Genomic DNA, 24,521 nt, shown 5'->3' on the forward strand with positions numbered 1-24,521 from the left:
CAGGACTCTACACAAAAGTCATGAATATGGGAAAGCTGTAGGGAAAGGGGGCTGACAGACAGGGGTGGAAACTAAGACAGTAACCAGAGAGTGTTAAGCTGGGGAGAGAGTAACCAGAATACATTATATACATGTATGAAATTGTCAAAGAACAAAATTTATTTTAAAAGGAGGGGGAAGAGAAGAAGGAGAACATGAGCTCTAAAATGACACAGCCTAGCTCTGGGTCTCAGCTCTGTGTTATTCTCCATTAGATAAAGGCAGCAGTATTCAAATCTCCATTACAAAGTTCCCAAGAGGGTTAAACAAGAAGGTACACATAAAAATGTGGCATAGTAGCTGCATACACTAAGTATCCCATAAACAGTAGCTCCCATGGTTAGCTCTAAAACACCTAGCTTCTATTCATACATTGATTCAGATGAAGAATACAAAGAAATCCAATCAAATAGCTGTAGGAACTGAGAAGTTGTGAAATAAAAAGTTCTTTCATTTGTTTTGAGGACCCTCCATATTTCCGTAGTGACTGGACCAATTTCCAGTGCCACCAGCAGTGTATCAGCATGCCTGTCCGTGGCCAGCCCCGACCTGCTGAAGGGTTCTTGGAGGGAGGAGAGAGGAATGAGGAAGTATTAGATAGAAATATAGTCAGAGACTATGAGGAAGACAGAGACACAGGATTGCTTCAGGAGGGCTGTGGGTCAACACCCAGCCGCCTGAGGTTTGATCTAATGGGTTTCTTATATACTAGCAAGGGGAGAAGCAAAAGACCTCCCCCTTTCAAGAGCAAAGTGCAAAGTACCGATATGTGTAAACCCTTCAAAACATCTGATGACCACACCCCTGGCCAAATCATTCTACTATGCAATCCTGGTGGGTAAAGCAAGCTCAGATTCTCTGATCTTAAGTAAGGCCTTACTAGGGAGCCTCTGTGGGCACCCACACATTCCCTTTTGCCTGCATTATTGCCAGCATTCTGTTTTCCTAATGATAGTCATTCTGACAGGTGAGATGGAATAACAATGTTTTAATTTACACTTTTTGGTATCTATCAGTCATTTGTACTTCATCTTTTGAGACCTGTCTTTTCATTTCATTTGCCCATTGACTGACTGAGTTGTTTGGGTTTTGGTATTTAGCTTTTTAAATTCTTAATATATTGTAAATATTCTGTCCCATGTACAGAAGCAAAGTTTTTTCTTCTTCTCATTCTATAGGCTATTACTCAACAATTTGTTTATTCAAAGTTTTTACACTTCGTACAATTCTACTGTTATCAAGTCTTGGATTTGGAGCTGTTTCTATACAACCCCCCTTCTGGGTATACACTCAAAGGACTCTCAGTAAAACACACTGCACAAACACCTGCACATTATGTTCACTGCAGCATTACCCTCAATAGCCAAGTTATGGACTCAGACTTAATATCTGACAACAGTTGAAGAGATAAAGAGTTGTGGTATATGCACACATAATGGAGTTTCTGATAACAGTTGAAGAGATAAAGAGTTGTGGTATATACACACATAATGGAGTTTCTGACAATAGTTGAAGAGATAAAGAGTTGTGGTATATACACACATAATGGAGTTTCTGACAACAGTTGAAGAGATAAAGAGTTGTGGTATATACACACATAATGGAGTTTCTGATAACAGTTGAATAGATAAAGAGTTGTGGTATATGCACACATAATGGAGTTTCTGATAACAGTTGAATAAAGAGTTGCGGTATATACACACATAATGGAGTTTCATTCAGTCATAAAGAAACATGAAATTGTGTCCTTTACTGGAAAATGGCCAAGTAGAGATCATCATATGAAGTGAAATTAACCTGACTCATGAAGACAAATATCACACATTAATCCTCATTTGTGGATCCTACATTTTATATGGGCACATAAAATTTATAGATGTGTGTGGTAGTTTGAATGTAATTGGTCCCCATAATCCCATAGGGAGTGGTACTATTAGGAGGTCTTGCTTTGTTGGAGAGGGTATGGCCTTGTTGGAGGAAGTGTGTCACTGTAGGGGCAGACTTTGAGGTTTCCTATGCTCATGATACTGCCCAGTGTCTCAATCGACTACCTGTTGCCTAAAAGATTTAGGACTCTCAGCTGCTTCAACAGTACAGTGTCTGCCTGCATGCCTCCATGCTCCCCACCATGATGATAATGGACTGAATCTCTGAAACTGTAAGTCAGTCACTCCAATTAAATGTTTTCTTTATAAGAACTGCTGTGGTCACGGTGTCTCTTCAAAACAATAGAAAACCTAAGAGAGAAGTTGGTACCAGAAGTGGGGTATTGCTATGATAGACTTGACCATGTTTTTGTTTGGAGGAATCTGGACTTTGGCACTTAGGGCTATGAAAGCATTAGAATGCTTTAAGCACTGCTTAATGAGCCATACTAAAGGAGCAAGGAAGACAGTGGTGAAGAATTGTGGGGATCAAGAGGTTTCAGGGGATAATTTTAGTAAGTTGCCTAGAGATCATTCTGGTGATATTTTGGTTAACAAGAGTGGCTGCCTTTTGCCCTTTTCTTTCTGAGACTAATAAGAAGAGTTTTGAACTAATTCCATTGGCAGAGGAGATATCAAAACAAGCTAGTATAGACTGTGTTGTGTGGTTATTAGTGGTAAATCTAATGAAGAATTATAATGAAAAGGAGCAAGAAAAGCAGAGTAAATTACAAAATGTAAATTTTGAGGAGTAAAAGAGTACCAATGTAGGGAAAAAGGGGCTGGCTAAAGAAACCCACCCTGACCCTGGAGTACAGACCCATGGAAATAAACACAGCCTGGATCTGGGACCTGAGCCAGAGGAAGAAACACTTTATCCCCAAATCCAGAACCTAAAAAACATGCCCTAACTCTGAAACCAGTACCAAAGAAACACTCTTTGTTCCTAGAATCAGAGCCAGTGAAAGAATATGCCCTGGCCTTAAAATTAGAGTTAAAAGGCTAAGAAAGGTCAGTGAAAAAAGCACAGTTTGTCTCTGAGATCAGGGCCATCACTGCCCCTAACTCACGAAACTATCCAATCCCTGAGCAGAAAAATCAACCAATCCATGGTTAACTCTGCCCCCAAGAGATCCTACATAAACCACCCTCCTGGTCAGCTGTGGCCTGTTCTCTCCATCTTTGTAGAAGCAGCAACTTTCCTGGACTCCTCTTTCCCAAATAAAACTCCTTCTCAAAAGAGTCTTGGGTGTGAAGATCTTCATTCATTGGCTCAGAGAAGAAGATTGCTAAGATGTCCCATAGTGGACTGAGCAGAGAAGACCTTGTTGAGATGTCCTTCAGGGGACTGAGCAAGGGGAAGCTGAACAGAAGAACCTTGCAGAGACGACCCTTAGGGGACTGAGCAAGGGGAAGCAGAAAAAGTAACTTTTCACTGGAGCTGGAGGAGATTGCCACATTTCTGCAGGAGTTTCCCCTTTAGCAGAGTGAAGCAAAAGAAGCAACATCTCCTCGGGCCAGAGAAGAAGCAGGGCTCTGCAGGGAAGCCCACTTAAGTGGAAGCTGAGCAAAGCTCAGCTGTAGCAGCTCTCCAGGAGAGGAACAGGATTGTCACATCCTGCAGGGAGACCATCTCCCATCACACCAGGTATAGCCTGACTCCTGAACAGTCAGAGTACCTTTCCCTGCTGAGCTGTCCTTAGCAGCTCTAGGCCTGACTCTCCTGAGCAGTCAGGATACCTTTCCAGAGCTGAGCTGTTCCACTCCAGCTCCAGCTGTCAGAGCTGTCCTACCAGCTCGAGGTATCCAGGGTATCTTTCCCTCTAGAGCTCAGCTGTCTCAATGCAGCTCAAGTTGCCAGAACTGTCCTAACAGCTCAAGGTGTCCCCTGACTCCCGAACAGTTAGGATAACTTCACCCCAGAGGTGCAACATAGTTACTTACAACCAGGAAGTGGATAGGAGCTAAGTCCTATGTTCAAGGAGATAAATGAATTAAGAAATGGAATATAGGGAATGGTGACTTCAAGGCAAGATCCTACCCAGGTAAGAGTCCCAACTTGTGAAAAGGAACTTAAAAAAGTTTAGAGCTGGGTATGGAGGGGTACACATTTAATCTCAGCATTAGGAAGGCAGAGGCTGGCAGATCTTTGAGTTTGAGGCCAGGTTGGTCTACATAGCAAGTTTCAAGACAGCTAAATTAGGCAATGAAGGACTTCTAGAAAGCTGGTAAAGATGTAAATGAATGAGAGGAACAGGTCCAGCCCCAGCAAGCAGCAGATTTGGCAGCTTTGGCCACGTGGTTCTGGCTTTAGAGTTAAGGATAGCAAAAACAGGTTATGGAATTTGCCTCCTCTGCTAAAGAAAGCCTCTTAGGTCAGGCATGTATCAGGGGTATCCTGAATGGAGCCCTACAGAGAACATTGTGTGAAGCTGTGAAGTTGAAGCCTGGATTGCCTTGCAGAACCCAACATGTTAGAGATGCCAGACTCATGGGATGGGATACTTGTCAAAGAGAGCTGGTAATGGAGTGGAACCAGCCCAAGAGAAAGAAATGTGTTACAGTCAACAAAACTGAACAGTGCTGGAGATCTGAAGAGCATTTTGACATCAAATACGGAGATGAAGAGTTTGGAGTTGACGCAGCTGAGTTTTGGTCTTGCTTTGGTCCAGTATTTCCTCACTATGCTCCCTTCCTGATATTTTGGAATGGTCATGTATATCCTGGGCCATTATAAATTGGAAGTAAGTGATCTGGTTTTTTATTTTGATTTTATAGGGAATTATATTTAAGAGACTGCATGAATCTCAGAAGAGACTTTCAACTTTAAACATTAATGAGACATGAGAGACTATGAGGACTTTTCAAGTTGGACTAAAATAGATTTTGCATTCTGATATTGTTACAAGCTTATGGGTGCCACGGAGTAGAATATGGTAGGTAGTTTGAATGTAATTGGCCCACATAATCTCAGATAGAGTGGTACTATTAGGAGGTCTGGCTTTGTTGGGGTGAGTATTGCCTTGTTGGCAGAAATGTGTCATTGTGGGGGTAGGCTTTGAGCTTTCCAAGGCTCAGGAGACCACCCAGTGTCTCAGTCGACTTCTTGTTGCCTGAAAGATGTAGGATTCTGAGCTCCAGCACCACATCTGGCTGCATGCTGCCATGCTCCTGCCATGCTCCCCACTATGCCATGATGATAATGGACTGAATCTCTGAAACTGTAATTGAGCCACCCCGGGAAATGTCTTCCTTTGTAAGAGTTGCCATGGTCATGGTGTCTCTTCACAGCAAGAGAAACCCTAACTAAGACAATGTGTGAAAAATGATTAGAAGCAGGACTGAGAGAAGGAAGGGGACTAAGGGGGACAAGGAAAAAGAGGAGGTTATGGAGCATACCAAAGTACCCATGTTTGAAACAAAGGCCTTTATGAAACCCATTATTATGTAGCATAATATATGGCAATAAAAACTTAAAAAGGAAAAACTTCCCTCATGAAGGTTGGGCTAAGACAGCTTTATTTGTATACTCCACAGATACAACAGCAGAACAATGAAAGACTAATGGGAACTAAGAAGTAAAAGACTGAATGATACCCAGTAAGAAAATGCTCACCAAGGGGGTAACTACTCAAGTCAGTATGTGTTGAAGGTGCTGTGATCTGTGCTAGTCCAGCACCTGATGAATAACAGCAGTAGTAGAGACAATCTTGAAGTGGGAATAGAAGCAGTATTTAACAGTGACACGTACTTATAGGGTGTCAGGCACTGTTCTAATACTTCACACGGATCAACTAATTTACGCTATTAACTCAAGTGTTTAGGCCAGGGTCAAACCATTCTGAGGTGAATCATGGCGCTGCTATTAATGGTCCACGGCCTTAGACAGTCATTGCCCATAAGTGTGTTTTAGCTTCCCCAAGCCTGATCTGGTCATTAGAAGACATAATCTAAAGAGTGATATAGGATTCTCTAATAGTTTTAGAGTTTTCTCAGCATGAACTACACATGGGTTTAAAAAACACTATTATGAAATTTAAAAAACCCTCACACTAGTTTCAAGTTTCAGGTCATCCCTTTTAGAGATGGCCGTGTGATCAGTCCTGTATTGCCTAAAGTGAATGGTGTTGACAATGGCATATGGCTGGGGAGTCTTCCAAAGAAATGGCTCCACACAGCCTTCCTCTGTTCTTTTCTCTGCCTCTAAGGTCACAGTAACAGGAGAGAAAATCTGGGATGCACACCATCTGTTCAGACTGTTCCCTCACTGCTCTTTTCTCCTGTTCCTCAGAGAACTTCACACTTGGCCAACACTGCTACTAGAAAGGGCAATGGGAGGAAACCAAAGTTGTCTCTACTATAAATGTGGCAGCTGAAATGAATGCTGCTTCTGAGGTCTGTGTTTTCAGATCACACCATGAGAAGAAAAATTCACCTTTGACAGGAAATTTAAGACAAAAGTCTGACACTTTTACAGGACTTCTCAAAACACAGATGTAGCAACTTTATACCGCGCTGTTTAGATGGTATCTAAATTTCTCACAAGACTATGAAAGGCATCATTTTCCCACTATTAGTATAGTGGCAATAACACACGCTAACAGCATTCAGGAAATCTTGAATCCCTTCAAATCCTTTTTCTACAACAATAATTTTAGTCCTTAAAACAAGGCTGCATGACAATGTCTAATATTATTTCCACTTTGAAGTAGAGGAACCATATGCAGAGAAGTTAAATAAAAAATTGCTGAAGGAAACAGTACTTGTCACATGTACAGTTGGGATTTAAAAGCTATGACATTAATTTCTATGGTATGCTATCTTATAAAGAAAAAACTCATTATACACTAACTTTGGAGTTTCTATCACAGTTTGAAAAATAAGGTGTAAACATTGTGAAAACACTCCCACTCACCTAACTAAAACTGAACCTCAATAAGAAAGTTCCTCCATAAGTTCAGGGTGTAACCAAACCTGTAGAGCATTTTATTAATTAGTGACTATGGGGGAGGGCCAGGCTCGATGTAGGTGGGGCCTTCCCTGGGCAGGAGGTTCTGTGTTCTGTAAGAAAGTAGGCTGCCTGTAAATTGCCTTTGTTATGCTTAGGTATGTCCCTAGTATCCCTGATTTCTCCAATACTCTTATCATGAAGGGGCATTGGATTTGTCAAAGGCTTTTTCAGCATCTAATGAGATGATCATGTGGTTTTCTTCTTTCAGTTTGTTTATATGGTATATTACATGTATTCATCTATATGCTCCACTCAAAGCAGTGCCAGACACCAGCCTTTGGCAAGTATCTTCTCAGTGACTAAAGCTACTGCTTTGGCCTCAGAAAACACTAATTTTTTTTTAAAATAAATTAGAATGATTACTTCTGATGGGGAGAAATAATTTTCCAGGAATGAAAATAAAATTCCCTGGGAATAAATTAAGAGCAGCATTACCAAAAAGGGTCGTGGGCATTGTGAACAGCAATCAAACTGTCCAGAGTTCATTTGGGCCACAGTGCCCTTGCCCATGTTAACGTCTGAGGAAGTTGCTTATCTTAGCACACGTGAGACAAACAAGAAACTGAAGCACTTGTTAAACATGGCTCAATATCTCTATCCCTTAGCAATCGATGGGATATTTGTGCTGATGATTATTATGACATCTAATCCTAAGTGAGCATTTAATTAGACGACTCAGAAACAAATATAACTTCAAACAGAGTAGCAGGACTCTATCTTTAGATTAATTTTGTGCCAGACTATTGCATAACAGAATGGCAACACATTCACTTACGAGAGCCCAAGTTCCTTCTTTCATATTATCAATAAAAGGCATATTTTTGAACTTATCCTTAACTGGTATAGAAATGATAAGGGATAATAGGCTTCCACAGCCCATCCTGGTAAGTGCTGGGTGCTAAAACTATGTTTGACATACCTTTACTCATGTATAAGTTAGTTAAGGTAAACTTTACAACTGAGACACATTATTTATGAAATTAAGTTCATTGTCACCAACCTTCCCAAACTTGTGTTTTAGTGGAAGTCCAGCATTCTGAAATGCCAAAATAATATCAGGTTTGTAATCTTGTATAAAAATTCCCAGGTCGACATCTTTGCTATAAGGAATAATACTGCACTGCCGATACCATCCTAAAAAGGGGAAGAGGATAAAATATGTTAAAATTATATTTGGAAGATTAGTTATTATCATGAACAAACTTTATAGTAATGGCTATCATTTCATAAGGTTGTGCTTGGGGTTCTTTATTAAAATTATTTTTTAAAAGTTAAATCCCAAACTAAACCACTTGGTTGCAGTAGTTACCTTGAAAAATCAATCTCCTTGCTTTTTTCCCTCCCCACCCCTTCCCTCCCTTCCCTCCCTCTCTCCTCTCCTTCCCTCTCTCTCTTCCTTCCTTACCCTGGCCTGAGTGCTCAGCTTCCTCAAAAGTTTGAATGAAGACAGACATGGTGGCTGACACTTTTAGGTCAGCCTGTTTGGTCTACATAGTGAGTTTCAGAACAGCCAGGGCTACACAGTGAGATCCCGTGTAAAAAAAAAAATTTCAGGATACATAATAATATCTGAGTAGATCATTAGCTTTAATAATGTATTAATTGGTCCATTCACTTAAACAATTGCTGTTCAGAGTGTTTAAACATTAAAGTTTAATGATCGAGACTGCTTTAAGATGTGCTAAGAATATTTAATTCTTTAAATATTTTCCTGAATCCATAAACTATAGTGTTTAACAGCTCCCACAGCTCATAACTGATGGGTCACATAAAAGATCTTTTAAGGTATGATATGCAGTGCACACCCAATGCTATTTCTCGGTGTTTCTTGTGTATCTACATCTGGTTTAGACGCCTCAACAACGGACTGAGAAAGCTTACACCTAAACATTATTAGTAACTCCCCAGTCCTCCCTACCAGCTTCTAACCTTTCCACTCCAACAGCTTTTAAAGTATGTAAGTGTCTATAGTCAGCCCAGGAGGCATTGCGATTACAAAATATGATTTGGAATTTTAAAAGAATTCTAATAAACAATTATGAACTATTAAAAATGAAGGGTTTGCCTCTCAATAGAGGCTGAGACAGGTGGATCTCTGAGAGCTCAAGGCCAGCCTGGTCTACACAGTGTTCTAGGTCAGTGTTGCTACATAGTAAGACCCTGCTTAAAACAAAACAAAACAAAACAAAACAAAAACATTAAAAAACCACCAAAACCTAAAAATAAAGGGGTCCTTAAATATCATTTAATACACAATATCATCAAATATAACTCTCTTATTTTATAAATGAAATAAACCACAAGGGTAAATTTCAAATCAAACGACTAAGCATTTTTAGCTACTAAATATAAAAACAAACATGATTGTATAAAAAGGTTTTAAAGTAAACATGCACACACAAAAGATTACCATGTATTCTTTTATGGCCTTGAACTTTTTTTTTTTTTTTTTTGGTTTTTCGAGACAAGGTTTCTCTGTGTAGTGTTAGTGCCACTCCTGGATCTCGCTCTGCAGACCAGGCTGGCCTCGAACTCACAGAGATCCGCCTGGCTGTGCTTCCAAGAGCTGGGATTAAAGGCGTGCCACCACCGCCGCCTGGATGGCCTTGAACTTTTGAGCCTCCCGCCTCTACCCCCTGTGCTAAATTAAAAATGTGTGCCTCACCCTGTCTAAGCATGTAATCTCTCATATAGCCCAGTATATAGGACAGGCTACACCTGTTGTACCTGCATAATTATTTAAGGCATTTCCTTTCAGTCTCAAAGTGTCCTGAATGGGAAAATAAATTCTATGGTAACTTTAAAAAGCTGAACTAACTGGAATTAACTTTTCTACAAATACAGTCACAATTTTAAAAAAATACAGATACAATTATAATCAACTACAATAAAAATTGAGAAGGAACAGATAAATGCAACAATCTTAAGGATCTAAACAATACTAAAGTCCAAGAAGCTGACGTAATGAATGGTGTATCCGGAAAAATTTCTCAGATTCTAATAGTTGCCTGCTTAAAACTACAAAAAGCATCTTTCCCATCTCAGGTGAACAGTGATGCCTAACCAGTGATGCTCTCAATGACCTGGAAGTTATGGATAACCTTAAAGCATGCCTGTCAATCTTCCTCTCACTAGAAATGTTTCCTGCAATATTTCAATTTAAAGCAATAATAATCTTGAAGATAGAAATAGCAAAATGCTAATTTAAGGGTTACCTGAAAACCAAACATACTCTACATGTCTGATGTAAATTTGTACACATAATTATATCTTTTAGTAAATACAAGTGACCTTATGATTCTATATTATAGATTTGGAGAGATGGCTCAGCTTTAGGAGCACTGGCTGCTCTTCCAGAGGACCTGAATTCAATTCCCAGCGACCACATGGTGGCTCACAACCATCTATAATGGGATCTGATACCTTCTTCTAGCACGCAGGTGTATATTCAAATAGAGCACTTCTCTACATATAATACATAAATAAATAAGTCTTCAAAAAGATTCTATTTTATATTTCATCAATTACTTTCTTTAAAGGAGTCAACACATCTTTGCTTCTACATTAATGTTTGTTCAGCTTATAAATATTATAGTTCCAATATCACTGATGTCTGATCACCTCAAACATTCACTCCTAAAGTCAAAAGGAAGAGATGGAGATAAAAGGAAAGCATTTTTACCTAGACAAGTTCCACTGCTCAGCCAGAAGGGCACTTCCAATTCCTGTAATGTTTTGGCGGCTAGTTGCAGTAATTCCTTTGCCCTCTTCCGAAAGGCCATAGCATCCACAGTGTTATCCACAAGGTAATGCTGTAAGTTTAATAAACAATTATTTATTATAACAATCCCTAAACTGTTAGAAACTTTTCTATGATATCTGAATTAAACTTGGAAATTAACACTATCTTTTTTCTATTGCAAAAAATCCAAATGTAAGGGACTTGGGTGGCTCAGTGGCTTTGGATTCTCAACACCCATATAAAAGCTGGGAGTGTTGGTGTGGGTCTGCGATGCCTGTGCTGTGGGGGTGGCAGAGAAAGGAGACAAACAGATCCTGGAGCTCCTTGGCCAGCCTGTCTAGCCAGTCCATCATTTCCAGGTTAAGTGAGAGACACTGTCTCAAAAAATAAGGTGAAGAAGTTGTGGACTGCTGTTAACGTGCCCAAGCTCTGGTGCATGGCCCCACTCCCACGTGCATGTAGGAAGCACTAATTGGATTCTTTGAGTTATAAAAATAAGAAGACATGAAAATGGGAAGGGGGTGTATTGGGCAGGAGTACAGGGGAGCTGGGAGTGGATATAATCAAGACGTAATAGAGGAAGACACCTAGTTCCAACCTCTAGCCTCACAGACACAAGTGCACAAGTGTGCCCACATATCTACATACAGGCACAAATGCATATACCCCACAAGCCCAGAAATCAAAGTTTATAGTTGCTTCTTAGTCACACATAAAAATAATTCAAATAGATTCTAGGAGCAGCCAGGTTAAGAGGAAGAAATTTAAATAATCAGGATTCCCCAACGATGAGACTTGAAACTGTTATCTGTTTCCTCTGTACATCAGAAGTTAGCAGGCTGGGCAGTTGGGAGAAAAGAAGAGCTAATTACAGAGCCAGGAGCATTATTTAATCCAAATAGATTAAATGATGTATTAGATGCAATTGTTTACTTGTCTTTACAGATTGGGTCATCAAGCAGAAAGACACATTTTGAATCAGACCATCTGTGTTGGACTCTAGGTCCATCTCCTTTGGGATGGGCAGATCATTTTACAAGAGTGTAAGCTCAATCAGGAGGGGACGTTTGTTGGGGTATTGTAAAAAATACCCCAGTGTCTAGAACAGTATTTCTACATCTGAAAAATGAACAACAGAATGGAAGAAACAAATTTCACTGTGGTTAATGTCCTCATTTATAACTTAAAGATAATAACTATGCTTTATACAACTATTTTACAGATTGGATTGAAAGCCCTTTTGTAAAGTATAAAGATTTATGCTAATGTTATCTTTTACTTAGTCATTTTAATTTCTGATTTAGTACATTTCATTCTGTAACTGAACAGCACGAATTCTTCAGTGATATGTCACTATGGAACAAAATATAAACTACTTGGTCTAGCAGACCAGGGACACAGGTCTCTGGCTATTGTCTGGCCTTATCACTAGCCTCTTCTTATATGTCCTGTTATAATAATAAAATATAATTTCTCCAATATACCATAGCCTTTCTAGTCTATGTGAGTTTATATGTTGCTTTCTTATTCAGTATGACTCTGACTAACAAAATCATGTTTCAGCTCCAACCTCTGAGAAATATCCTCATTTCCCTAAAAAGACAGATGAGTGTGTTTCCCCAATGTTTCCGTTCAACATTCCATTCAATACATAAAGCCAAGCAAAATAGTCAGCTCCTCCATGAACTTACAATGGTTGCCACTTACACAGAAGTTTTAAGTCCCTAATTTATTTTTTACCATTTTATGTATATGAGTTTTGCCTGCATGCATGTCTGTGCACTATGTCCATGCCTAGTGGCCGTGGAGGAAAGGAGAGAACATCAGAACTCCTGGGAATGGAGTTATAAACTGTTGTGAACTGCCATGTGGATGCAGGGAATCAAACCCAGGTCCTCTGGAAGAGCAGCCAGTGCTCTTAATCATTGAGCTAGTCCTCTGTCTTTTTAATTCTTATATTTAGTTGTAACTGTTGGTTTTGTGTCATTTCCCAGTGAGGCTGTAAACATATGAGAACAGGTACTGCATTTCTCCCTCACTGAATCAACAGCTTTAGAATGCCACCTGGTACAGAGTAGGTTAGCAACAAATACTGGTGAGTGGCTAAATGAAGAAATGACTGTAGCTGTAAGGTTTCTCGGGTCCCACCCGACCTTGAGGTCCTGCAGATGCTTATAAAATAATCACTCAGAGGCTTATATTAATTATAACTGCTTGGCCATTAGCTCAGGCTTATTACTGACTAGTTCTTACACTTAAATTAACCCATAATTCTTACCTATGTTTAGCCACGTGGCTTGGTACCTTTTCTCAATTCTGCCTTGTCATCTTGCTTCCTCTGTGTCTGGCTGGTGCCTCCTGACTAAGCCCTTCCTCTTCCCAGCATTCTTCTCATCTGCTTGCCCCACTATACTTCCTGCCTGGCTACAGGCCAATCAGAGTTTTATTAAACCAGTGTACAAGAGCATTATCCCACAGCAAAAGACTAACTCTGACAGTATCCTAAATATCATGTGATTTCTTCTCTTTTACAACAGAACAAGAGAGTATATAGTTCACAGAGACATGTCCCTGGGACTATAAGGAATAGAATTGCTACATGGATCTTGAGGGAAGAAAGAGTATCCTATGAAAGAAAGCTCCCTGCAGGAAAGCAGTTTTTATGGATTAAGCAAATTATACAGAATATCCTGAAATAAAATATCCCTTTCCTTAGTCACTATTTCTTTTAGAACAAATGACTGGAAAGAGGTCCATATTTTTATGCTTATTCGAAGAGAGAATGCCTAGAGCTGCACATTTATAGACTATCTATCATTTAGATTAAGTGCTAAGCCAATAATGCCTATCAATGTTAAAAGCATCATAAAGCTACAATTTCCTCTCTGTTAAAGAACACTTGCCTTATGGGAAACCTCCCTTCAAAGAGGTTGGTCAGAGGAGTCTGAAGCTCCCCAAACAATGTAAGTCCTCGTCCTTGGTTGCATTCCAGAATACGAAGGTAAGACCTTATTGCTAAAGACACTATATACTTCAGACCCAGGGCTTGGAGGAGTCAACCCAGAAATGAACAGCTGAGCAAGGGACGTCCACATCTAGTTAATTACATCTACAACACAGTCTTTATATCGAAGACTCAGGAAACATGGAAAAAGCAGCAGACTCTACAAGTGAAAGGATCAGGATGTCAACTATGAGAGAGTACCCTCTATAGATAACAGGGACGTGTAACTAAAAATCTTAACAATATAGTCACCTAAACAAGACCTGTACAATGACAGCATCAGCTGATATTACAGTGTGGATGGGGGAAATTCCACAAGGCTCCAACCCTAGATGAAGAGCTACAGACAATTAATGGCTGCTGAGAGGGACAATCCAATCTCTCCAGTAATGAGTCCCCTGACAGGTCATCCAATGTTGTTTAGTTAGATCTTACAACTTAATTGGGCTGGAGATAATGATTTGAATTTATAAATTTCATCAAACAGATTTAGAAATAAATACAAACAGACATATGCATAATGTCCCTGTTAAGTGAGAGGGCCTGTGTACAGAAAAACCCAAACAGCAATGGGCATGCTCCCTACTGTTCAGATCTTGGCTTATACAAGGACCCATGACTCAGAGAAATGGCTGAACCCAGGGCTGAGACAGGAAATTCACAAGATGAACTTAGAATATCTATATTTTGCTAAAAATGAAGAAAGATGGAGATAAGACAGAAGACACAGAAGCTGTGGTCAAGAGTCTTCTAACAGCCAAGTATACAACAATCTTCAGATAAAAATCAATGATAAAAGTAAGGGTCTACAATTCATGAAAACAGGAAACCATGAGTTTCTTATTTAAATAACAAATTTGATGAGAAATGTTAATATTTAAATAGTTGCAAAGTAACTTGCAAACAAATACTTCTAATTACAAAGGGAAAAATGCAAAGTCACAAAAGACTTTAAGACTTGAAAACTGGGTGAATGATGTAAACATCAACAGTGTTCTGTAGCCCTTCCCCTGAACTTAAACATTTCCAGCAGGGGGAGAAGGGAGGTCACAGGACTCAGGAAGTACATGAAAACTAAAGGTCACAGGAAACCCCCCAAAGCTGCAAGCTTCACAAGGCCTCACCCCAAGGTTATGAGGGCATCAATAGTTTCTAGGGTCTGAGACTGATGATGTCGTGAAAGCTATTAGGAGCTCTAGGGCACGCAGCTTTCCTAAGTGTCACTTGCACAGGGGGAAGCTTCTTGGTGATGTTTAAAACTGGTCTTGCTATATGCCTTAGCAGGCCTTGAACTTTGGGCAATCCTCCTGTCCTGGCCTCCCAAGTGTGGAAATTACAGGCATGTGCTATCACACAGAGGTAGATAGAGATTAAAAGCAATGTATGTTAATCCCTGATTTTTTATTCAGATATAGAGAATATTCTGTTTTTTGGAAAATACTGAGTTATTTGAGGCTTCAGGACACTAGTTTATAGATCACTCTCAAACGCACCAGAAAAAAGCAAAAACACCATATTATTTGTATTGTAGTTGCAATTGTTATGTAAGTCTGACACTTTTTAAAAATCATTATTAAATAAAATGAGAAAGCTAGGGGACTACTTTACTAGATTTTTGTTTGCTTGTTTTGTTTGTTTTTTTAAATTGGATTAATTCACTGCTATAACCATCCTGTGTACTTCACTTCATTGAAGACTGGCGCCATCAAGTGTACAAATGTGTGTAAGTTCACTTTAATTTGAAAGTGGACCCTCCTGGTCTCTTATTTATTTATTATCGTTCTAACATAAGAAACAAAGAATGAAACATGTAAGAGGAAAAGGATAAAAAACATAACCAAACCTTTCAGTGGTTCCACATTAGTAATATCAATACAATGTCAGAAGGGAAAAAGAAATCAAACAAATCCGGCATCACAAATGGCACAGCAGCAACTGACTACCGTGAATAAAATAGGAGCCTGCTGTTTAGTTCACAGAATTAGGAGGGTATGAGACACTCACAGTTCACTGTGGTAATTTCTATGGCAGAGTTGGGAAATGCCATTAGGGCAGGAAGCACAAAACTCCATTCCTCCTCCTCCTGCCCATTCCTCCTCCTCCTCCTCCTCCTCCTCCTCCTCCTCCTCCTCCTCCTCCTCCTCCTCATTCTCTCCTCCTCCTCCTCCTCCTCCTCCTCCTCCTCCTCCTCCTCCTCCTCCTCCTCCACTTTGGCTGTCAGGCTGAAGTCTTGTGGTATCAACATACAGTATCTGAGACCCTTGTATTTGAGTCTTGGATACTGGGCAGCAATAAAGAAGTTAATACTTAGTTTCACATTCTATTTGTCCTAATTGGCTTTATATTGTGTGATAAACACTATGATCAAAATACAGCTCAGGGGAGAAAAGGGTTTAATTCATCTTACTACTAACTCCAATTCACAGTCCACCCCTGAGGGAGTCAGGGCAGGAACTCAAAGTATGACCTAAAGCAGAGTTGGTTGGTGATGGCACAAGCCTTTAATCCCAGCACTCTGGAAGCAGAGGCAAGTGGATTGCTGAGTTCAAGGCTAGCCTGGTCTACAGAGTGAGTTCCAGCCAGGGCTACACAAAGAAACCCTCTCTCAAAAACCCAAAAAAAGAAGAAATAAAACCAAAACAAACAAATAATGAAAGAACTTAAGCAGAGACCATGAAGTAATGCTACTTACCGGCCTACTCGGCTATAACTTTTATACAATGCCAAATCATATGCACAGGGGTGGCACTGCCCCCAGTGGGCTGGTCAACCCCCCAAAATAAAAAAAAAAAACAAGCAAAGAAGAAATGAAGCAGACACCATTCATGGAATTCATGGAAGAAGAAACTGTGTGCATACCTGTGTGCTTGCGTCCATGTGTGAAGCCCAGGGATGCTTTCTAACTGAGATCTTCTGCCTTAGCTGGCTGGGTGCTGGTTGGAGTTACAAACTTGCCTTATCAGCCAGCAGAATCTATGCTTTCCTGTTGGAGATAGGCTCTTGGTGGTCCAGGCTGCCTCTGCACTCACTGTGTAGTGGAACATCACCATCAACCCTCTGCCTCCATCTTCCAAGTGCCGGGATTATAGGCACCTGCTACCACACCTGATCTATGTGGTGGGGGAAATCACACTCAAGCCCTGTGCATTTCAGACAGGCACTCAACCCATTACGCTACACCCCTAACCCTTAGGGAAAAAATGAAGTTTTTAACTTTAAATGAAAAGAAAATAAGTAGGATGAAAAATGATCAACTTAACAAGACATTTTAACCTATTCTGCATAAGCTATCTTCACTGCCTCTTAAAAACTAATCGAGCCCTAATTCTCATTAATTTAATTTAGAACTACATTATTTGGTCATCTCTAACCTGAAGGAATGCCCGAGATTCTTTATACCTGCACTCGATAAATCTGGAGTGTGGTACTTCTTCTAGAAAGTGTCCTGGGTCTTTTGGAATAAGCACATCTAGTCCATCTACAGTAACTTGCTGTAACTCTGACCTGAAAAGGAAACTTAAGAAGATTTTCTATCAACATTTAATCCAGAACACAGGCAGCCTTTTAAAATAATGAATATTAGCCAAGGAGCTAAACATCAAGTGAATTTTCTTCAAATACTTCAGGTATCAATCAACAACTTTATTAGGACCTTGGAAATTTGACATCCAATAGCAGAGCAGAATTTCAGTATTAAGTATTTTCACTAATGCAGCTTAATTTGGGAGTGAGGAGGGAATGGTATGGATTGAACCTAGGGCCTTCTGCATGCAACCACTGAGCTACATCACCCCTCTTTTTTTAAGACAAGTTCTTCCTAAGTTGACAAAGCTGGCACTGATTTGCAATCCTCCTGCTTCAGACTCCCGAGAGCGGGGACTATAGGCCTGTGCCACTAGGGCTGACTTGGTGCATCTAAAATAGTTTTATAGCTACTTTGGCATTTTAAGCAGAAATGAAAGTTGAACAACATCATTTTCAGTTATCAATTTAGTTTTAGAGAGGTAAACAGTTCTTACATCTAAGAAATACTGAGTTAAATTATAGTAGCTTGGGAGCCTCATTGACTGGAAAAATACTAGAAACCCACCTCCTATGAATATTTCTTGAGAACTTTCTATTCCTCTAGGTAAAACTTTATCTACTGGCACACATTACACTTACAAGTTATTTCTGAGTTGGCAATATTGAACTTAATTAAATTATTAACTAAACTTTGATATAAACTTTTAATACCTTAGAGAACTAAATGACTCCCCCCAACCAAAAAAAAAATGTTTGAAACACAAAGTAAGAAAAAGTGCATATGTGAATAGTGGCTAAGATTTCGACAAAAATAAAGGAAGAAACATTGACAAGAAACTGTTTCTTACAACCCACTAATCGCTTTTGGTCACTTATATTCCTGACTTCCCCAGTTCTGAACACCCTTTCAGCTGTTTCTCAAATTCGTGATGTTAAACACTAACAAGAAAACAAAAATACCCATGCATTTACAGTTCTAAAGCTAACAAAGCAGTGTTTCTCTGAAAGTGGTCACAAAAGATATCGATATGAAAATTCTTATAAGAATGATAGACTTTAAGGCAAAGGACAAACATTCACTGCTATATTCATATCAAGTTCCAGAGTTTCAGACAGATTATAACATCATTATTAAGGACTTCCGAGGAGAAAGACAAGTCTGACTCTGGGTCAGAAAGCTGACATTCACAGTCCGGTTTCCTGAGTCTCCTCAAGTACCTGTTTCCATTCAGCAGCGTTTACTAGTGTGGTAGTTAAGGACAGACTTCTACACAGAGTATTATTTTTATTCTCATGATCTGTCTTAGTTTTCTGAGGCAGGGTTTCATGATTACAGCCAGGCTGGCCTGCAACTTGTTCCTTGGCCCAGCCTCACCTGCAGCTTGCAACTCTCCTGCTTCAGCTTCCAGAGTGCTAGGTTTACAGGTATGAGTCACCACCTCAGGACACAGGGAAATTAAAATAACACACACAGACACACACACACACACACACACACACACACACACACACACACACACAAACACGCTCACTCAAGTGCATGTAAACATAAAGGCACAAAATAATGCGTCACAAGCATTTGTGTCTTCATCTTCATCACAGACACTGAATCTTGTCAGCTCCCCTGGAGGTCTCTGTACCCCACTCAGTAACTCTCTGTCTATCCTTCCCCTTCTAGGGATACATTCTATCTTCTTTGGGGATAACTTTTCCTTACTATTCTTAGTACCTTTATTCTATTTTAAATATATCCATGAACACAGTATAGCATATGCTATTAATCTTTTCTGCCTTGGGACACTCAGCATTGTAGGACCCATCCATGCTGTTGCCGAATTGCAGCAGATTTCGCTGATGTAGGAGTATACAGATTACATATAACTATAAACACATAATATCACTGATTTATCATTGTTTATTGTTATAGACTGACTTACCTGTCAAAAGCTCCAGGATAACGACCGAACTGTAACTTTGGAAAAGGAACAAACTTTCTGTCCACGTGTCCTTGGAGCCGCAGGTGACCATGCCAGAGGTAGTGGCCGCTCCTCTCATGAAAGAACACCAAGTGGATGACGTGAGTGGCCAGCTTACAGACACAGTGCAGAGGGATTTCAGTTCCAGAAAGTGAGTCCATCCCATCTAGCCGAGGATCTTTGCTTTCAGTCTTTAAGCACTGAAATCCCATATTCTCAGCTATCTGAAACCAGCCATCCTAGAATAAGGAAAAGATCAAGCCTGAATATTTTAAACCAAATGCTAATAACAAAACTGAAGCAATCGTTACACCATTAATGAAGCCATATTTTTGTCTTGATTTGCTTTTTGCCAGAACATTGTAAAAAATGACTGTAGGAAACAGAAGGTAGTGCGGAAAGAAGGAAGTAGCAAAACAAAGGTATGGGGAATGGAGAGTAGGTCTCAGGACTCTGAAAATAACACAAATTTCTCCCAAAGGAGAAGAATGCTCATTTAGTGTCCTCCCATTAGTTTCTATGAAGTAGATGTTAGTAGGAAGAACAGAAAAGCAAACTTACAATTCTTATCTCCTAACACTTGAAAAATGATATAACAGGAAAAGAAGATGGCGGTGGGGGCTAGGTGAGGTGTTGTGTAGGGGTGGGGAGCCACGGATCAATGACCCATGCAGGCCGCTGGGGCAGATGAGACCCCTGTCGCACTGCAGGTGTGGGCTGGAGGGAGGAGATAGTGACATAGGAGTATGACGGCTCTATGAGCTGGTATGATGGGTGCTGCATGGGCTGCTCTGAAATTATTCAATGGTATGGCCAGTGAATGCCCATCAAGCAATAGCATCTTCACCCACATTCCTATGTCTGTCTGTGTCCCCCTCCTTCCTCATCCACCTCAATCCTTCTCTCTGTCCTGCCTCAGTCTCCCAAGTCCTGAGACTACCGCATGAACCAGCTGGTTCTCTACTATCTCTATGAAATTAGGGTTTGTCTATTTAGTCCCATATTCCTAACTGCATCTCCATATACTGAATTAGTGATGAGATGGAAAATGAGGTTTAAAAAGTATAATGAACACATGTCAAAGGTCCCCTCCCACATACTCCCTCATAACAACACTGCAAAGTCATTATATCTAGTAGAGAGATGGTCCCAATACCCACACTTTTCATCATGTACACTATTATTCAAATGTTCTAGGTTCCTTATAAGTTAATAGTACTTTTTAAATGTCCAGGTTCAGAGAGTCAGAAGGAAGAAAGCAATGTTATCAGTAGTAATACCCTACACCTCCAAATAGTTTGAAACTAAATAGGAGAAAGAATGTTGGATGGTATAGAGGTAAGAAGAGTGTTTCAAGCTCAAAGAAGTTTAACAGCTCCTTATGCTTTCAATGAATTTCTACCTATGAAGTATAAATAACTGAGAGGAAGCTGACGGACAATTAGAATCGCCTCATCCTATGAACACAACATTCCTAAAAATAAGGCTCGTCTTCTTGTTAACCTGCACACTCAACGCCAGGTGCCAAGGCCAAGCTTTCTTTGTATTACCATGTCTGGCCTAGTGCTCGGTTAAATAAATGTTGGTACGAAATTGTTAACTGGAGGAGAAAGGAAGGAGGAAGAGTAATTAAGGCAGAGCCTGACTCAGTCTCTCACAAGATCTGCACTGTAGACAGTAAAATTTAATACAAATGGACATGTGAGAGAAACTAACAACTGAAAAATAAAAACGCAGGGAACATTGTAATCTTCAATCCTGACAAGTGATGGAAACTGTAGACAGAAATTTGATTTTCACTACAGCCCTACATTAGGAGAGGAGCCTGAATTTTTAAGCAGTTGAATTGGTTGAGTTTGGAGTAAGTACATTTCTAATGAGCTTGCAGATTATTTTATATAAAATTTACTGGAATAAGATCATATATCATAATTCCTACCATTTTGAAGTGTATAGTTAACTGTATAGTTAAATGTATGGATGTTGGAACACAGTCTAAAATGGAGTCATGCGAGGGGAATTCGGAGTGCTTGTGAGACAACTCCAAAAAAAAACAAGAAATCAAAATCATCTCTAGTAAAAATCCTCAAAATCCTCCTCAAGTCTCTGAGGTTTACAGTTATATACCCATGCAATAGCAGTGCTCTAGCTAAACAAGGTCACCAGGCTTGAATTCTTACAGGGTCATAAAGGCAGACAAGAGTTTTCTTTAGGCAGTGACTGTCAGGCTTTCTTTTATAACCCAAAGGGGGAGAGGTAAAGCAGGAGGACCACTAAGAGCTAAAATTGGTTAATATATCAGAAAAAGGGAATTTATGTGCTCAAACTACATTCCTAGGGGTGGTTAGGTAAATTTTAGGAGTCTATAATGTTAGTATAAATACCATTAAGGCTTTATAAGAAAGGAGGGTCTGAGTTTAATTTACCTTAATTCAGAAGATCATTTGGCCTTGGATGCTTGGTAGGTATTTCCAATAAAATGCACCATTATGAGTTCTTGGAAGCATACATAGCATACAAGGAAATCGTTGCAGGAATCAGCTAATATATACATACAACAGCTAAAATATCACCAAGACTTCTTAAGCCATGGCTTGACCTTAGGAAAATTCCTTGACCTTTCCAAGTAGTAGCTTTTGTGATAGCTGAATTCCATTACATTTTCCTGTGGCTTGCAGCACTTAACCCTCAGTGTATATATAATCCGATGCTCTGAATAAAGTTGGCTATCAAATGAGACTTTACTCCACCTCATTCTTAAGCCCTGCTCTCTAGGTTCATGACTCCAACGAGAGCAGTAAACATACAGTTACAGTAGTATTACTATCACCTCTACCTAGAACTTTACACCATTTCAAAACTACATTCTTATTAGCAGTCACTCCCCAGTCTACTTCCTCTGTGACACCAATATGAGCAATGCTGTCACAAAAACCATGTTTTGAATGGCAAACCCTCCTACAGACTCACAATTTGCCACTATTTTACTTGCTTAGTAAAACACACACACACACACACACACACACACACACACACACACACACAAACTCCAAAACTCCAAAAACCAAAGCCAAAACAAACAAACAAAATCCCACAAAACGGTTCATATTCACAGCTGGGCACGGCGGAGCAAACTTATAATTCCATTATTAGGGAGGCTAAGTCCAGAAGACCATTAGTGGGTTCTAGGCCAACCTGGACTATATAGTGAGACCCTTCATCACAAAACAAAGCAAATCAAGCAAGGGAATCCAACTCCTCACTTGTCTGCACAAGCAAGCACACAGCTAACTACAGCTGTAAACTGGTGTCACCGCCGGATCTCCAGGATGTAAGGTAGGCCTTCACTCTGTTGAGCAGTGCTACATTTCATTTCCTTGGCATTAATCCTCTCCTTCTCTTAGGTGACTTTTTCTGCTCTTTTTTCTTTTTAAAACATTTTCCATATCCCCTGTGCCACCATATTGCATTGCTTTCTCTTTCCTAAGAAAAGAAAAGAAAAGAAAAGGAAGTAGAGACCTTTCAAACCCTCCCAATACTTTACCACCAACTGAGAATACATTCAAACAGTGTGACTGCCCTCTTCTCCTAAGAGATGAACTGCCTACATTCCTCTTTACAGCCACTTCTCTACTGACTACATCTCAGGCCCTCTTGCTTGGCCAAAGACATCGCTCTGGTAGACCATTCCTATGAATATACAAACCCAAAATTATTTTTCCTATTAAAAATAATTACAACAAGAAACAAAACAAACCAAAACCTATTGACAGACCTTTCCTCCAACAATTTCTTTTTCTCCATGGTGCAAAACTCCCAATGTCACTCTCATTGCCTTTAATTCTTTCCTATCAATTCACTTGAGCTCAAATCCGCTCCGCCAGACACTCACAACTACCACTGACCTCCACAATGCTAATTCCATTGGTTGGTAGCTCTTATCTCATTTCATCTACCAGACTTGGTAGCATCTGCCTCACTGGAACGCTTCATTTACTGGACTCTCCAGAGTCCATACTACAGACATCTCCTGCACTGTCTCGCCTTTTTTTTTTTTTTAAATGTTTTCAAGGTTTCTCTGTGTAGTCTTGGTTGTCTTAGAACTCAGAGATCTGCCTCCTGAGTACTGAATGTGCCACTACTGCAGCAAGTCTAGTAGCTTTTACTTAAAATGTATTTTTTTATGTTTATGAGTATTTTACCTATACATATATACCACATGTGTGAAGTGTCTGCAGAGGCCAGAGAGTGCATCAATTTTCCTGGAACTGGAGTTACAAGAGATTGTCAGATACCACAAAAGTCAAAGATCAAGTGAAAATCTTTGCACAATTTTCCAAGTAACCCACTTTAAACTTTTCCAAAAGCCTTTTCTGCATATGTTCTACATGGCTGTAAGGTTAGTTCCCATTCCTAATGATAACGTAGGAAGTTGTTCACTATGAACAACTGCTGCCATTCTTCTTTCAAATCTTTCCTCTAACGGAAAATGAATTACTGAACAAATGCGAAGCTAGCCCGGAAGAACAGCCTGTGAGTGGCCTGCTAGTAATAAGGCACTGGGGGGGCTTGTCTGGTTAGGAAGAACAATATAAGGCTTGCTCCAGTTACTGCTTTGTCTTTTACTTAGCTATCAACCCCAATATTTTCAATTATCCTACAGCGTTCTGAAAGCCATCTCATCTCATATCTGCCAATCTGAACATACTCTATTTAGACAGACTTTTACTTATATTTCAGAGCGGCTGCAGTAAAGACACAAGCTTTAGGTCCTGAACACTTTAATCATGAGCAAGAAACACTCAATCTAGAAATGAGTTAACTCATGCATAAAACAGTGAGAAATCGGCTCACAAGGACTCTATAATCATTTACTTCAACTTTATTTTTATTTATTTGTTTGTTTGTTAGCTTATTAAGGGGTGGGAGAAGGTGTGTCATGGCACATGTATGGAGGTCAGAGGACAACTTTCATGAGTCCGTTCTCTCCTTCTACAATGTGGGTTTCAGGAATTGAACTCAGATTTTCCAGCGGGGAAGCAAGTGACCTTACCACTGAGGAATCTCACTAGCCTCTCAACTTGATTTTCAAAATAGTAATGTAAACCTTCAGTAGGAAACATAAGCTGCTAGAAGCTATTATCTTTGATCATATACATGTAGAAAACACTAAGTGAGATGCATCACATCAACTAGACTAGCTTAACTCAGTTGGTAATTTTGCTAAGAGTCCCAACCAAAGGAATCAAAGCTCTAAGAAATGACCAGCTGAAAGCCAGATTGTAGATGTAACAGTCTT

At 39.8% G+C, this 24,521-nt stretch overlaps 2 protein-coding genes across 28 annotated transcripts in view; both read right to left on the reverse strand.

The window, feature by feature from the left end:
• The window catches only part of LOC128096343 (T-cell acute lymphocytic leukemia protein 2), a 54,686-nt gene extending 46,185 nt beyond the window's left edge, over positions 1–8,501 (reverse strand). For 9 of the 10 annotated variants that reach the window (XR_008213617.1, XR_008213616.1, XR_008213620.1 and 6 more), the window contains exons 1-2: positions 8,381–8,501; positions 7,976–8,109 (exon numbers count right to left, since the gene is read on the reverse strand). Coding sequence is in view for 1 of the 10 variants with exons in the window: in XM_052715807.1 (XP_052571767.1) it covers positions 395–601; positions 7,976–8,109; positions 8,381–8,429 (390 nt within the window). In the remaining 9 variants the exon portion in view is untranslated. Of the gene's footprint in view, positions 1–136; positions 602–7,975; positions 8,110–8,380 lie in introns of those variants that run through there. The other variant, XM_052715807.1, reaches the window with a different exon arrangement.
• Positions 8,502–10,675: 2,174 nt separating this feature from the next.
• LOC128096342 (zinc finger protein 431-like) overlaps positions 10,676–24,521 on the reverse strand; it is a 42,971-nt gene continuing 29,125 nt past the window's right edge. For 12 of the 18 annotated variants that reach the window (XR_008213615.1, XR_008213614.1, XR_008213606.1 and 9 more), the window contains 2 exons: positions 21,649–22,705; positions 19,350–19,461 (listed from right to left, as the gene is read on the reverse strand). Coding sequence is in view for 6 of the 18 variants with exons in the window: in XM_052715797.1 (XP_052571757.1) it covers positions 16,771–16,831; positions 17,121–17,237; positions 19,184–19,461 (456 nt within the window). In the remaining 12 variants the exon portion in view is untranslated. Of the gene's footprint in view, positions 10,788–15,907; positions 16,003–16,580; positions 16,832–17,120; positions 17,238–19,183; positions 19,462–21,648; positions 22,706–24,521 lie in introns of those variants that run through there. The other 6 variants (XM_052715799.1, XM_052715797.1, XM_052715798.1 and 3 more) reach the window with 6 other exon arrangements.

This window comes from Peromyscus californicus, unplaced genomic scaffold (assembly GCF_007827085.1).
Source record: "Peromyscus californicus insignis strain IS unplaced genomic scaffold, ASM782708v3 Scaffold_5__1_contigs__length_169319896, whole genome shotgun sequence".
Classification (NCBI taxonomy): Eukaryota; Metazoa; Chordata; class Mammalia; order Rodentia; family Cricetidae; genus Peromyscus; species Peromyscus californicus.